General features: G+C 32.6%; 2 protein-coding genes across 2 annotated transcripts in view; one reads left to right on the top strand and one right to left on the bottom strand.

Annotated features, from left to right (window-relative positions):
- LOC127720671 (uncharacterized) overlaps positions 1 to 16,162 on the top strand; it is a 241,483-nt gene that overhangs the window by 172,445 nt on the left and 52,876 nt on the right. The window lies entirely within an intron of this gene.
- Positions 1,367 to 3,755, bottom strand: LOC127720674 (uncharacterized). The gene has a single exon (XM_052227393.1). The coding sequence runs from the start codon at positions 3,678 to 3,680 to the stop codon at positions 1,704 to 1,706; it is 1,977 nt and encodes a 658-aa protein (XP_052083353.1). The 5' UTR covers positions 3,681 to 3,755; the 3' UTR covers positions 1,367 to 1,703.

The following is a 16,162-nucleotide window of genomic DNA, read 5'->3' as shown; positions in this document are numbered from 1 at the left end:
AAAAATTTTGAGCTAAAAGTGAGTATTGAGCGCTTACAAACATGTTTAACCCCGCCACATATTTGATGTGCTTGTCCAATTCAGGTAGCCTGAGGTCCAGGTGTTTTCCTTGGTTGCAACAATTATTTTCTCACTTTATGTTATTTGGTTAAATAGACTGTATGTTTTCTGTTGTATATTGTTTCTCATACATTGTCATCCCAGGTCACTTTATTGTTTTTTTATGGTACATTTTTTGCTCACTTTTGAAGGCCGTATGGTGACATGTTCTCGTTGATTGCACCCGCATCGTTTGGTCTTTGATGTTAAGTTGTCTTAATAGAAAGCCTACCTCATCTTCTTTTTTGTATACTAGTTTGAGTTTTACACTACTTACTTCTGGTTATTCCGCGTGGTTATTTCCATACATATAAACACCGGTTTATTTTACTAAAACATGGTATCTGGCATAGTGTCATGTATAAAAGTACAACATTAAAGGGCTTCTTTCGGTGGTTGCACTTGTAGATGATCATTTTTCAGGGAGAAACACGACGGTAGTCACATGGGGAGCAGGATCTGTTAACTCTTCCAGAGAACATGAGATCCTCCTGGGGTTTGGTAGGGTTCATGTTGCTCAGTCTTTTGTTTTCTATGTTATGTTTTGAGACAGTTGCTTGTCTTTTGGTTGTTTTCGTTTTCGTTCGTTTTTATTTTTCTTTTTTATTTGCATGGCGTTGTCAGTTTGTCATCAACTTGTGAGTTTGAATATCCCTTTTGTATCTCCCGTCTCTCTTTCTCTTGTCCCTTTGGTATCTCGCGCCTCTTTCTCTCTTGTCCCTTTGGTATCTCCCGCCTCTCCCTCTCTTGTCCCTTTTGTATCTCCCGCCTTTCTCTCTCTCTTGTTCCTTTGGTATCTTCCGCCTCTATCTCTCTTGTCCCTTCGGTATCTCCCGCCTCTCTCTCTCTCTTGTCCCTTTGGTATCTCCCGCCTCTCTCTCTTGTCCATTTGGTATCTCCCGCCTCTCTCTCTCTCTCTTGTCCTTTTGATATCTCCCGCCTCTCTCTCTTTTGTCCCTTTGGTATCTCCCGCCTCTCTCTCTCTTGTTCCTTTGGTATCTCCCGCCTCTCTCTCTCTCTTGTCCCTTTTGTATCTCCCGCCTCTCTTTCTCTATATGATATGACAGTTGCTATCTATTCGTTTGATTTGTTTGAGCTTTTGATTTTGCCATTTGATTGGGGACTTTCCGTTTTGAATTTTTCTCGGAGTTCGGTATTTTTGTTACGTTACTTTCTATAGCAACACATTGTCAAGTTAAAATGACTTTAATTCAGTTAAGATCAACTCAATTCATCATTTATTGTCATTAAACATTGAAATATGGGTTATGGCAAACAATCAAATAAAGAAAATCGAATAACTATAATAAACTTTTTACAGTTAAATACAAGTAACACATTATTTATTGATCAAAGTCAATATCTAAAAAAATAGTCTCCCGACCATATATATAAAAAAAAATGCTCTAATTTGGCTGTGATTTAAGGGATTAAGTATTAATTAAATGTATGTATATAAGCTAATCATGTCTAAAGTTTTTTTTGTATCCTTTGCATTTGTCCGAACAGGAAAAACAAGTTTGGTTATGATCTATTTTGGTTGAATATTTCTTTAAAGGTCAAAACTTTACTTATTTACATGTTAAATGTAAAATCTAATATGTTTAGATGAGACTAGACAGTCTTGATGCTGCACTCGTTAAATTATACTTATCAAGTCCATCAGCTTCTCGGAAAGTTAGTCTTGCATTGTATGTCTCACCCAATAACTGGTGAGCTATGCCACAAAAAATTACTGTGTTCACAGATTCAGGCTGACAAACTATAGTACCACCTTCTGAAAGTATCCATTGAGATTGTCTAAGTCGTTGCAATGATTGTCTACAAGATGTCAGGTCATGTAGATGATAGTAACATAGAAAGTTAAGAAAATATGCAAATGATAACGGGTGAAAAGAAGAATAAATCCTTGTAACATCTGGTTGTAGTTCCCGTGGAATTATGGAAGATTCCTTGCCAAATCCAAAAGGATGAATTGTTAATGATTTTATAATGGTATAAAGTTTTTCTTTTTTCATAAGACTCAGCACGTATTTTTGAATATGACTTAATTTCTTTGTATACCTGAAAAACCTAATATCAATTTTCTCGTTTGTGAATTTCTGCAATGTATGTGTTATCACAGTTAATGATGCTATGTATTTTTTATGAACATAAAAGAAAGAAGCTAACTTCAGCAATCCTGATACTGCATCCGAATGTAAACCGATAACTAAATAACTGAGATCATGTTTGTACCTGAAGTAATGATGTTTGTTTCCTGCGCTATTTAAGTATTGTGTTTCTTCTGAAAAATACATAGATGCTTCAGATATTTCAAGAACAAATACAAATCTAGATAAAACAGTTCTAGAACTATTGAGAAAGTTATACATTAGTCTCAAAACTCGAGCAGCTCTACCATTTGTATAAGCATTACGAAATATAAGCATTACTTGTTGTAAGAAGCTGCTGTTTCTACTTATGAAGGATTCGGAGATTTTGTAAGACAGTCTTTGATATTCTTGTAGGGTCTCAGAAGATGCAAAACAATCTATTCCTATTCCATATAAATTTTCAAGTATGTTGATTATTTTTTCTTTGTTATTAGTATTGAACCTTAAAAGGAACAAGTTATTTTCAGGAATAAAATAATGTGACAATATTGAGTATCTTACACAGTAGAGCAATCGTTGTAGACATGCCATGAAACATGGTATGATATTATCTGGTCTCCATAGATATGGGTCTGTTTCTTCTAAAATCCAAAACATCAGCGTTTTTAAGAAATACGAACAAAATAAACCTTTCAAATTTTGATATTTTTCTACTACTTCCTTCAGCAAGACTTTAAACATAGCATAACATAACAGTTGTGTATGACTAAAAGAAAATATAAGGAATTTTTCGGCTACAGAAAAAGAAATTCGCCATTCTAGATGTTCATTTGTGGATCCTTTGCAGCCAATTGGAACTATTAACACCCCACTAGATACTATTTTTGAAATTATTTCAGGTGGAGGCCATGTTGTACGTGGTCTGCATACCCATGGCTCTGCTTGAAATATCCATTTGTCACATTTAAAACACCATGCTATATCAAGTGTATCTTCTTTATTTGATATACATGGTCCATGGATTTTTCCGGAAAACAATGCGGGAATGGATACCTGTGCTACATTCTTACAACTCAGTTTATATAGTTCACTTGAAAGCATAAATCCGCGATGATGTTTTTGCAACACATTTGGAGTTGTTTTAATATCATGATTTAAAATCAACAATTGTGTGAAACATGGCTGTGTCTCCTCGGTATTCATAATTAATGGAAGCGGATAAATTTGACTTTGAACTTCTGTTTCTGTTTGATACACTTTACCATAAGGATCAACATACATCATATCAACATCACTGCCGTTTAAATCGAGTCCTTCACCTTTACTTCCACTGGTTATTACTTTCCCATTTTGACCAATGTCTCTAACAGTGGAAACCAACCTTCTTATTTTCACGACCTTCTCAGATCCAATCTTTTGGCAAAGATATTTGTAAAAATCTAAAGATTCGCTTTTCCCTTCGGACGCTTTTGCCATTCTTAGCATGTCATTCTACGAATAAAGATACTGGCTTATATATACTGACATGATTAAATTACATAGCAGTTCTCTTTCTTCGTCATACCTAAAAAAAGAAGAAAAAAATTTGAACGTAGATAATTGTAATCCTATAACTGATACATCCAGTTAAAGGTACGTGGCAAATATTTTGTGTGTTATATTACGAAACGCCATAGTTTCTTTTGATTGAGGTGATTTAAACATGGATACTAAACTTTCCTTATCTGTGCAAAAAAGGTCCATAAGTAAATCCCAGTTGATACGTTATTTCAGTGCTTGTGTTTCCTATCATGATTTCCTTTATAAAATGCTGATGCTCACAAGGAAGCTATTAAACAAAGAGTTCCAAGTGGTGAAGTTGAAATCATCCCTTCGTAAATTTTACGAACGCCATCACTAGTACAATGTAGGTTTCCAGTTAATGATTATCGCCGGGTTTGTACTTACATTAGCAACACGACGGGTGCCTCATTTTAAGCAGGATCTGCATACCTATCCGAATCACCTGCCATCAGCCCCAGTTTTTGGTGGGGTTCGTGGGGTTCAGTCCTTGGTTTTCTATTTTGTTTTGTGTACTGTTGTTTGTTTGTTTTATTCTTTTTTAGCCATGGAGTTTTCAGTTCATTTTCGACTTATGAATCTGCATGTTCATTTGAAATCCTTCGCCTCTCTCACTCTCTCTCTGTCTGTGTTTCAATTTTAGTATGTCTTTATATCATCTAAAATTTCGTATTTTCGAAAGAAAATCCACTAGTATTGGAATGACTGGAATACTTTTGTACTTTTGGAGATTATCGTGGTTGATCAAGTTCGAATGTGGCCATCTGAAGTTGTCATTAATCAATGCCAGCGACAAAATAAAATTACTGTTCTTCCGCTGTTTTCTGAAGAAGCACGAAAGATGTTTTACAAAATATATTTTAAAATATTCGTTTAAGTAAAGCAAACAGGAATAATATTCTAACTTGAAATACATTTAATTTTCTAACCTTTAAGTGTTCATTTTACATTGAAGTTAATTATGTTTTGCCTTAAGCTTTTGCAAATATTACCCAGAATGCATATTAGATTCCAAAATAATATATCATCAGTCATTATTGCATATAGAGGATATAGGTACGTTAAACAATTTGGTCATAAACTCTGCCTTATCTTTTGCAGAGAGTGAGATCCTATTGTGAAAAAAGTTCATTTAAAATACTGATATAACACAGCCGTTAAACGCTATCTTATTTGTGACATACACATAAATATGTGGCGGGGTTCCTTGTTTTATGTATGCATCATAATGTTGATAAAAGGAACTGCAAAAGGTTCATAAAAGAACATCCGACATAACTCGGTACAACAAAACCATTTTAACCATTTACCTCTTAATCAACATGTATCAGTTTGAATGTCCCTTTGGTATAGTTTGCCTTGCTTTTGATTATAAAAAAGAACAAATAGACTGTATAAAAAATATTCACATTTTATGAAAGCAAGCCAAAATATATTAACCTGCTGAAAAGACGTGATTCTGTCCTAAACTCAAATATCGGTTGCATAACTCCAAAGAAGATTTCATACAGCAACTTCATAAACAGTACAATGTGCCTTACCATAGAATTTAGTAAAAAGTTGTTTTACACTTTAGTTTACGAATTGACGATTACCCAAAATGTTCTAGACTCTGAGATTGAACAGCATCAGTATAATTGTAACCTGTATCAATAAATAAATTCAGCCGACGAGTAAAACAGGCTTAAAACATTTTAATGAGGGTAAGATATTTCTTTTTCAGGCATGTTGCTGTCCTTTTGATATGTATAAGTCTTGTAGCTTATCATACAAGTTTAATTTGCTGCGTAAAATCGTATGCCTTTTCCAGAATATTTCCATTGATTTATAGTAACAACAGTCTTGATCTCTCTTCGAGTCAATTACTTTAGAAAGGAAGTAGTTTTCATTAGAATTCATATTATTTGAACGTTGATATATTTCCAAAAGGCAGTCAACTGTTCTTAAATATATTCTCTAATATGGTAATGAAATACTGAATTTTAAGAGATTAAATTGATCGATGGGTTGGAAATAGGTCAACTTGTGTTGAGATAGAGCGTTAAATTGTTTTCCTTATATTGAAATGGCATACAAGATACAAGGAAATATTTAAATAGTATCTATCTTTTAATAATTGATAAAAGTAAGATCAACTACCCCAAAACATTAATTTAAAAATGATTAAAATGTTTTAACTTTCAAAGTTCTTCAAATTCATTATTCATTTGACCTTTAACTTTTATTCGAGCGTCACTGACGAGTCTTTCGTAGACGAAACGTGTTGCTGGCTCGCACAGATATGACTGGTATCTTTGGTGAGTTATGTTTGTTATACCTTGTATTTATTTACTAGATTTCATTGTGTAATTTGACATTCATGTCATTCTTCTGTTTTAATTAAACTTCTTACCTTCTCTCTATAATGTTTGGTCCTTTGATTCAAAATTCTGAAAAACAACTGATTTATATAGGGACTTGAACAAAAGAAACGCAAATAACTCGCGTCCGATGCGGTTTATTTAGGGATTTTTTTCTCTTTAGGGGAAATTTCAAAACAGTAGCAAATTTACATGACAAATATATGAAACGAAGAATATTGAACATATTATTAAAAAACCAACAATGAAAACGGAAATAAAAGAATATTCCCGAGAAGTTTGAAAAAATCCTTATGTACATCGCTGTCAATCACGATCTCGTGACTTTGTATGTTTTATTTTAACATCAATGTCACTTGAAGTGGACATTTTATACTGCATTTTCCCATGCTTATTATTAATGACTTAAAATCTTCCGTTTATAAAATTCTCAGGTAATTGAATATTTGCACACTCTACAAAATATTTCCAGTATCAGGTTTAGTTTTTCATCTGTCATAACTTATTTTATACATGCTAATTTGCTGACGACAGCTGTTTATTTTAAAATATTAAACTAGACAACTGCCCTATAAATAGTTAATGATCTGAGAAGCAAAAGCTGTAGGGAAGATAAATGTTTGTGTCAAACCTGTGATTGAAGTTGTTTAAACCATTTAACTAACATTAGTATGCTTCCTCTAATTACTCATAAGTGTCTTGGGATCTTCATATCTGTTTTCATTTATTTTTAGGCTCATTGTATCTTGTTTGTTGGTGCATTTTTCTATTCCTTTATTTTAGTACATAATTATTCTCTATTCTGTATTTCCCCGTTAGTCAATTATTGTCTATTCTCTATATCTGTGGTCATTATTCTATTTTCTACAAACCTGGACAGGCGTAATTTGTGTTACTCGTCTGGTCTTTCTTAGTGCAAACCACCCAACAGTGTCACTGAATCAAAATCTTTTGCATATCTAAATAGTATTGTTTTGAACACGGTATTTACATGATTTATCCACGTGAAAGACCTGTGACTTGCTTTTAATTGTGTTAATTTTGAAAGTTTGTTTTGTGATATAGTAGTGTGTAGGTTTTTCAATATGGCCAGTTTTGATAAAAATGAAGATAGCTATATATTCAATATCAAAGTACAATGTTCTATCTCCCTATACAACTACAATACGAGATATCTACACCCTACGAGCTTTTGTCAGAACTCCACTGTTCTGTCTCCACACACCAATTGGCTTATTTATCTAGTTAGTTCAGAGAATTTTTGTAGTGTTGTATCTCCATTTTTTCCGGTATTTTTGCTGTTAAAATAATTATTATAAACTCATCTCATTAAAACTATGCTTAAATGGTTTGAACTCGATGTATGAGCACTTCTTAGCAAATCCAGCAGTCCAGAATTGGGAATATTACACAGTTAAAAAAAATTCATGGTCTATTTCTAGTAGAAATATAGAGGTAAATTTCTAAAACAACTATGATTGTAGTAAAATGTTCAATCTCCAAAATGCGAATGATTTTTTTTGTCTAAGTCGCTTGTCTATCAAAAGACTATGAAACAAAGAGCTACATACGTAATTGCGATTCCTACAGTCCCTGTAACGTAAAAGTTAACACTTTTTTCATTCGGGAATCGTACGTACAGCGTTCGGGAATCGTTCGTATAGAGTTCGGTCATCGTTCGTACATCATTCGTATAGCGTCCGTACAACGTTCGGTCAGCGTTCGTTCATCGTTCGTTCATCGTATGGTAAATGTCATCGTTTAGGGTTTTGTGTATCGTATGATTCATGGTATCGTTAAGCGTTTTATTTGTCGTATGGTACATGGTATGGTTTAGCGTTTAGCGTTTCGTTTATCGTATGGTATATGATATCGTTAAGCGTTTCATCTATCGTATGGTATATCGTTTTGTTAAGCGTCTGATATATGTTAGGCTTTAATTTCAGAAAGTTATTTCAATTATTATTTTGAGTTAAAATAAATTAATATAAAAAGATGCGGGATAAAAAAAAAACAATTATTAGTTTGGATTGATTGAATGTTGGTTGCGTACTTGTATATCCCAAACAACCAAACGGATGCCCCCACTTTGGCAAGTTTTTTTTACTGCCAGCCGTAAGATAATCTTTAGTGACCATATTTATATCTTTTTGTCACCCTTTGGACTATATTAGATTGGAAAGATTGGATTGGAAACATTTCACTTGTTAATTAAAGCAAATAAGTTATCTTATTTATTATATATTTTGTTTCATACTAATTGCGTAGTTCTTGATGTCTTTTTGTAATTTTGAATCATTTCAAATTCGATCTTATAAAATGTTAAAAAAAAAACATAAAACATATTTAGTTGTAAAAATAGTATTGGTTGTAAACGTTTTATCTTGATTGAGAAACGTTTAGCAATGCAATAAACTTACTTTAAATGTACTATAACTTAACATAGATTTCGAACTGTAAACCATTTCTTACCGATAGAAAAAAAATCTGCAACTGATATCATTATAGAATACCCTGCTATATAAAACGAAGGGGAAACATTTCCTTACATCACATTTTGACATGAATAACATGAGACCAATTTAAAATACCGCGAAATAAGTCTCTCTCTTTCTCTCTCTCTCCTCCACCAAATATTTCCTTGAAACAATAAATTATATATAATGTTCTATAAATGAGGCTTTATATGAGATACACGTTTTATATCTAAATGTATTTGGATTTGTACCAGTGGCACGCGCTGATAACAAAGTCATTTAACTTCAAAATAATAAAATCCATTCACACCAAACTTTATATTAATTAGTTATATACTCATATTTTCTTTTATCCATGTTCTTTGTGGTCTTAAAACATCGTTTTAGTGTCCTTAGTGCAAACACGTTGGACACCGTTTTGATATTTAATTAATAACTGGATTCCCTCCTCCTAGCTATTTACGGGCTAGTTTCTGAGTGCTTAATGCATGTATGTGATCTTATTCACCCTTCAAAATGATTGTGCACGAGTCATCTGTAAACAGCCTTGCAAAGTATGATTTAACAGCGCGCTTTATGTTTCCATTTAATTTCTCCTTTTTCTATAATAAGTTCAAATGTTGCTTTATTAAATGCACCTAGGTACGTATTTGTAAACTTATGTTATTACTTTATTTCATGTATCTTTTTTGTCTTCTTTTTTGGCTTCAATTACTTATTTTTTTTCTAATTGACTTATTCGTAAATCGAAAAACGCAGAAACCTAAATAGAATCATATGGCATTGAATGATTTCTCCAACTCAAAACTAGTTATAGATGCCTCTTAAATTTTATTTTCTCGTTAGGTTGCTTGTCCATTAATTGACGTTTACGCCGTATTCTTTTTTTCGGTATTTGTAAAAAGCCGCTCATCGATCAATTTCACAAGAAATCTAATACTCGTAAGTCATGTACATTGAAGTTTAACTTGCTAACAATTTTTCGTATACGCACAAAGATAAAATAAATGAAACACTTTTAAGCTGTTTAAATCATGCAGTGAATTTTGAAAATATGGTTTTGAAAAACCAGTTATTTCTGTTTAATACTTTTCTGTCCCTTTTCTTAATAATTAGGACACGTGCCACTGGTTAATATAGAACTAGTCAACCATGAATAATCCCAAACAACAAATTTTTTGATTGGTTTGTCATACTTGCTTATCAATTTCGTATTGTTTTCGGCTGAGACTACTATAACAGTTATAGTAGTCTCAGTTTTCGGCAATATTGTAACAATATCCTTTAGAATTTTAAATTGCTTCAGTCATTTAATATATAATTTATTTTTGTTGTTGTTCACGATTAATATTTTTAGATTGATAATATAATTGCATCATTTTTTAAGCATTATATAGAAGTCACAGTAAACATTAAAACTTATGCATGGCGGAAAAGAAATATACGAAAACGATAGGTGCAATGTTCATGCAGCCTTGCAAATAATATTAAAAAAAAACCTTTAATTTATAAAACTTAAGACTTTAATTTAAGTATTTTTGATGGGGTGTTGAAGTTTCCAGAACATAGAAAATACACAAGAAAATCTATTAGTACACTAGTCTATCAAAATGTGTTTGCTGTCCATTTTACAATTTATTATTTAAGAATTTAGTGTTTTCTTATTCATTCTGACATCTGTGTCCCTGGATCTGAACAAAAAATTGCGAGGACGTTATGCTTATCAGTTTACCTTTAAAATGATTTTTCAACAGAATGTTATCTATATAAATTTTAATTTTTTTGTTTTTCGTTGCGAAAACAAAATGGCCCTAAAGCTAAATGTCATCGTCAGATGTATAATGGAAGGTGATAAACACTTAAGAATATATACCACCTGTTGGTTCTTTTTACCTGAACACAGATCTTATTACGTAACAAGTACGAAGGTAAAATTATCGATTTGGTATATTCAGTCGAATATATACGGTATCTCTGGACTGGGGTTTTTAAGATATTTTGATTTGACAATGTATGTAAATTTATTTGTGCTTCAAATCACTGATTTCAAATTATAGACCAATCTCATTATTATCAACAGTGGGAAAAGTATTTGAAAAAATTGTATTTAAAATGTATTTAATCACTTAATTAGTTATATTTCAAATATACAAGAAAGCGTTTTTGTTTCAAGTTCATATTCGCCTTTTTAGAATACTTATGCAGGAGTTCCACAAGGCTCTGTATTAGGTTCCCTACTATTCCTTATTTATGTATATGAGATAGCTGGTAATTTGATAAGTGTAACTCGATTGTGTGCTGATGAAACATCCCTTTTTAATTTAAGTATTATAGTCCTTACACAATATAGGATGTCTTTACTAGCGATTTAGAACAAATTTCAGCATGGTCTAAAGATTGGCTTATTGATTTCAATCCTAACAAGACAATTACTATGCTATTCTCCTGTAATTCTTCCCCAGATGATATTAGAATAGAACTTCAAAATCAAGTAGTAGAATTGTCTCCTGTCATAAACACTTAGGGATAACTTTTGATTCCAATGGTAAATTCTATACACATATAGAAAACGTTTTAAATTGTGCAAGCACAAGATTAAATTTCTAAAAAGAATTGAAATATGTATTGACTAGAAATTATCTTACTCGTATAAACTTAACACTTATAAGACCAATTATGGAAATGCACGTGAGTAATGGGATGGTTGTACTCAACAAGATTCCGACAATCTAGAATATGACGTTTAGTTGGAAGCAGGAAGATTAGTAGCTGGGTTGGATAAAAGTGATGGATTGCCACGCCTATATTAAAACTGAGGTCCTATGAAATGACTTCAGATAGCTCCCAGTATTCGAATTTGATAAATAAAATATCAAAAAATATTGATATCTCGTATTGTTTCAATATTAAAAGTGTTGTTTAACGTAGTTGAATTTTAGATTAAATTTGGGAAGTTGTGTACATCCCCATCAGGGGTGGATCCAGAACCTTGATGTCTGGGGGGGGGGGGGGGGGGACCATGAGAACACAATTAAATATTTATTTAGAGGTGTATATATGCGAGTGTGGGTGGTAATGGTGGGTGGGGGAGTCAGATCATCGTTTCTATAGTTCTATATCTTTTATTTTTTACTATTTCACTGTTTTCTTTATTCTTCTGCCAATTAATCTGTATAATAATTGTCCTAAGCATGCATGTAATATTTGCCACTGGACGTTAAGCAACAAACAATCACTTCTTTATTCTGTTATCTATATTTATTAATATCTATTGGTCCCATGATTCTCTGTTCTTTAAACCCCATCAGAGACATATATTATATATATTATATGTCTCTGACCCCATTCATATCCTCATAAATGATAACCTTTTCCTAATCTCATACATATACGTACATTGTAATTGAAACAGGAAAAATATACAGTCATATTACTGTATGCTGGAACTAATAGATAAATGTATTAGTTCCAGATTATCTTCTATAAAATGCAATTGCGTTTTAATTAGAAACAATGACAACCAAATTTTTTTGTGTGGAAAGTGGGGGGACAGTTTTTTTTAAAACAAATTATTTGTTTCCTTTGAAAATAGGAGTGAAAAGAAAATACGACATTTAGTTTATAAAAAAGTCTTGTTTGAAAAAAAAGTTTGTTGTTGAATAAAGTCACAAAAAAACAGTTTTGAAGGAAAAAATCACAAAAATGATAATGTGAGAATTTTGTTATGAAGACATATCCCATACATCGATACTAATATTCTTGGCACTAAACATTTATTTGTACATATTTATTTAAAACACAGATGTTGGTTAGTAATTTCTTTCCTGGTCAGATGATGATATTGTATTAAAAACCAATAAAAATATTCGTACTTTTCCAATCAACATGTACATCAAATCTTTTAAAATGAGACATTAGGGATAAGAAATGTCTTCATTGATAAGTTCTACATTGCATTTAAAAAATCCATTGAAAGAATATTGTATAATAAAAAATCATCGCCCGCTGTTGGAAGTTCAGTTTCGCCATTTTTCGTGCTTGTCATGAGACGATATTTCAGGGGTTTCGATTGTTAAACTCATTAGAATCAAATAACGAACATGTTCCATCTCAACATGATAAAGAGTGGCTCATTTACCTCTATCGATGTTTATCGTTTATGAGATGTTGTACTTTCAATGCTATTTATAAACGCAGAGTAAAATTAAAAATGTTTGGTATACAAATTTCAAATTATTCATCTAAAAAATATTCAGAAGATAATGGGAAATATCAAAGAATCATGATATAAATTTAAAGAAAAGAAGAAAACCCAACTCATTTTTTATTAAAATTGAAAATCCAACTGATGAAAAGTCGTATTGACCTCTAAAATTCTATACACAGAAAACAAGTACTTATAGTATCTTAAAATATCCAAATAGAGTCCGTTTTATAAACGCGCACTGGTCATAATTGTTATATTTCTATTCAGACATTCCACATTTTGTCAACCGTTTCTGAACTATTTTTGAAGATTACGAATCCGTGGCTTCAATGTACATTTAACGCAAAATACATTTTGTTTTTTTTTATTAGGAAAATAGTTACCTGTGTGTAAAATAATTTCAATGGAAGCTTTTTGAAGGTATTTGATAGGACGTACGCCAATTCATGAGGGCGTGACAAATTGTCACCAATGTCAAATCAAGTTTTTCTGTTGTTGAAAGTTTGACGTGCGGTGATATTTGAACAGTGTTGAGTGTATTTTAATTTGTCATTTCAGAGTCTTTAATATCTTATTATGCTGTATTGATTTTGCTCATTGTTGAAAGCCGTACAGTGACCTTTAACTTGTCATTTCTACTTTATTCAGTCTCTGGTTAAATTCTCTCAATAGACATTATACATTTATTTCCCGTGTCGGAGGGAATTATGAAGATTTGTTCACCCAAGAATATTCATATTTCACGAGGGCTCTGCCCGAGGGAAATATGATTTTTCGAGGGTGAGCAAATCTTCATATCTCCCGAAGCAAAGGGAAATGAATGTTTTATTTCACTGCCTATGGTTTGTTTACTATCAATACATTAAATATTATTTTGCATACATTTTGTTTTCTTATCCGCTTGTTTTTATAAGCTAAACTAAACACGGCATATCCATTGATAAACTGTACCGATCAAAATTTAATTAAGTCTTTTTGTTTTATCGTCTGAAATAAATTTGAACATGATAATGATTATTGCTATCGCTATTTTAAGAAGAATAAGAAGTTCAAAACGTTATGTACATTAACCGCGCGTAACGTCACACGATGTAATCCCGACATTTCAGAGGGGAATATGATCCTCAGAATGGAATATGAAGATTTGTTCAATGACACGTGGGATAGTCTCAACCAATCAGATATTGATTAAACTATCAATATGTATAAAAGTGGAATAATATCCCGTCACGTCTCTTAGCCGACCGTGCAAGGGCTGTATAGCCAGTCAAGGTCGTTAAAAACTTCCATTTGTTGTCACGTCTCTTTCCGATCGTGCGAGGGCTGTATAGCCAGTCAAGGTCGTTAAAAACTCCCATCATCATCGTCACGTCTCAGTCATTACAACGGACGTCTTCGATGAGGGTTTACTGTTGGATGGATCAACGACTTACTACTTTCGATGACAGAAACCAATCCAACGCTGTACAGACTACGTTAGGCTATAATCCGCGTAGGGCTAATTCCCGCGTCAACAATCACTCCAAAACCCATTATGGATGGGGGAGTGGTATGCCGAGTGACGTCCGAGGGCTGTATCCTAGGTGTTAGATGATGGACCACCATTTCACTGTCTCACGACTTTGGTCCTGATAATGCTTCCTGTCATCGTTAATACTACGTCCGAGACTCATCTACCAGTACTCCATCATCGAGGTTAGGTGGCTGCCAAGCTCACCAATCAGGCCCTGAAAGCAGCCGTTGTGAAGACATAACATCAAAATAGTCAACAAAAGAAAAACCAAAACAACTCACAAAACCAAGATGGCGGCCTACCAAAATGGCGTCCTCCACCTGTTCCTGACCGATGGCACAAATTTATTTAAACGCTCACCAAACGCCTTCGGGCACCGAGCCGACCGTGCGAGGGATGTATATCCAGTCAAGGTCGTTAAACACTTCCAGTAGTAATCATAGATGAACCGACCGTGCAAGGGCTGTATAGCCAGTCAAGTTTGTTAAAAACTTCCATATATATATCATAGATGATCAGGTTTGGCCATGATATAAAAAAGAAAACTACATTATCGTATCTCGGATATATATATCTATTAAATATAATAAAGAAAACTTTAAGTAAGATTGAGTACAACAAAATCTTTGCCTTATTAAATCCTTGATGCTGTCTCCATCAGACTGTCAAACACCGTCACCCTACGAATATAATTCCTAGTGTGAACAGTGCTTAACTTGCATTTTTTTGGGATATACTTTCCCAATTTATTTCTTGAAGTTTAATGCATGAAATATTAAGAAGGGGGATGAAATTACATGTTAAAACAATTTGGGTGCTGAATCTTTATGTTAAGGAGTGATTTGGTCCAGTTAAAAAAGGTAAACAATAGTACATTTGTACGTCTGAAGCTGTCAAACTGAATTTTAGACCCCCTTATCACAGAATTGTCAATATTTGGAGTTAGAGCTGGTAGAAGTTTATATAATTTTGATATTATTTGTCCCAATAGTAGTACACTTCACTGTAAAAATCTTTTTAAGTAGAGCAGGTGCGATTTTTTTAATTTGAATTTATTTTCTTAAAGAAATGCACTACGAAATAAATTTGTCCTCGGGCCTAATTGTTGTAAATGAATCAGGGATTTATTGACCGTGCATTAAAAACTCCCATCATCAATCGGGAATAACCGTAGACGATCATTCAGTGTGAAAATGTCTTGTCTAGCGTACGGCTGTTCTGTCCGACAAGGTTATGACAAAAGTCTAAATAGTTTTCCCAAACCCACAAAAAAAAGAAAGAATTGTATCAGACATGTTTGTACAACCTTAAACTAACAGCAAATAGTTGCATCTATAGCAAGCACAAGTTGATGTATGAAGACCATTTTGAAAAATCTTGTTTCGAGGGAGATTTGGTGGTAATTATACTTTTTTTAATAACAAAATAACCTAGCAGTTCTGATAGCTATTATAGTTATCAAATCCTGATATGATAAGATCTCGTTGATTAAAAAAAAATAGATTTGATGAGGAAGAAAAGTTTCAATTATAAGAAAGAAAAATGCAGTATTCTTGTAACAATCACTGATTTACAAAAGATTCTTTAGTATGCCTCTTTTGTATAAAGTGCATTGATTTATATAAAGAATAGTTCCGTATTTAGACAAGATAATTTTTCAAATTAATAAAGTTATACGATAAATAACATTTTTTTAATTATGATATTTAACGGCTATTGACAAGGAGCAATGTTAGGAAGGGGTTTAAGCTAAGACAAAATATGTTGATATAGTATAATATTCCCAGGTTATAGAAATGTAAACATCGAAAAATTGGACATCTCAATTTTTTATTAAAAGTGTTTTTTAA

This window comes from Mytilus californianus, unplaced genomic scaffold, assembly GCF_021869535.1.
Source record: "Mytilus californianus isolate M0D057914Y unplaced genomic scaffold, xbMytCali1.0.p SCAF_11, whole genome shotgun sequence".
Lineage (NCBI taxonomy): Eukaryota > Metazoa > Mollusca > Bivalvia > Mytilida > Mytilidae > Mytilus > Mytilus californianus.
Note: the sequence above shows the minus strand (reverse complement) of the source record. Positions and strands in the feature narration are given on the sequence as shown.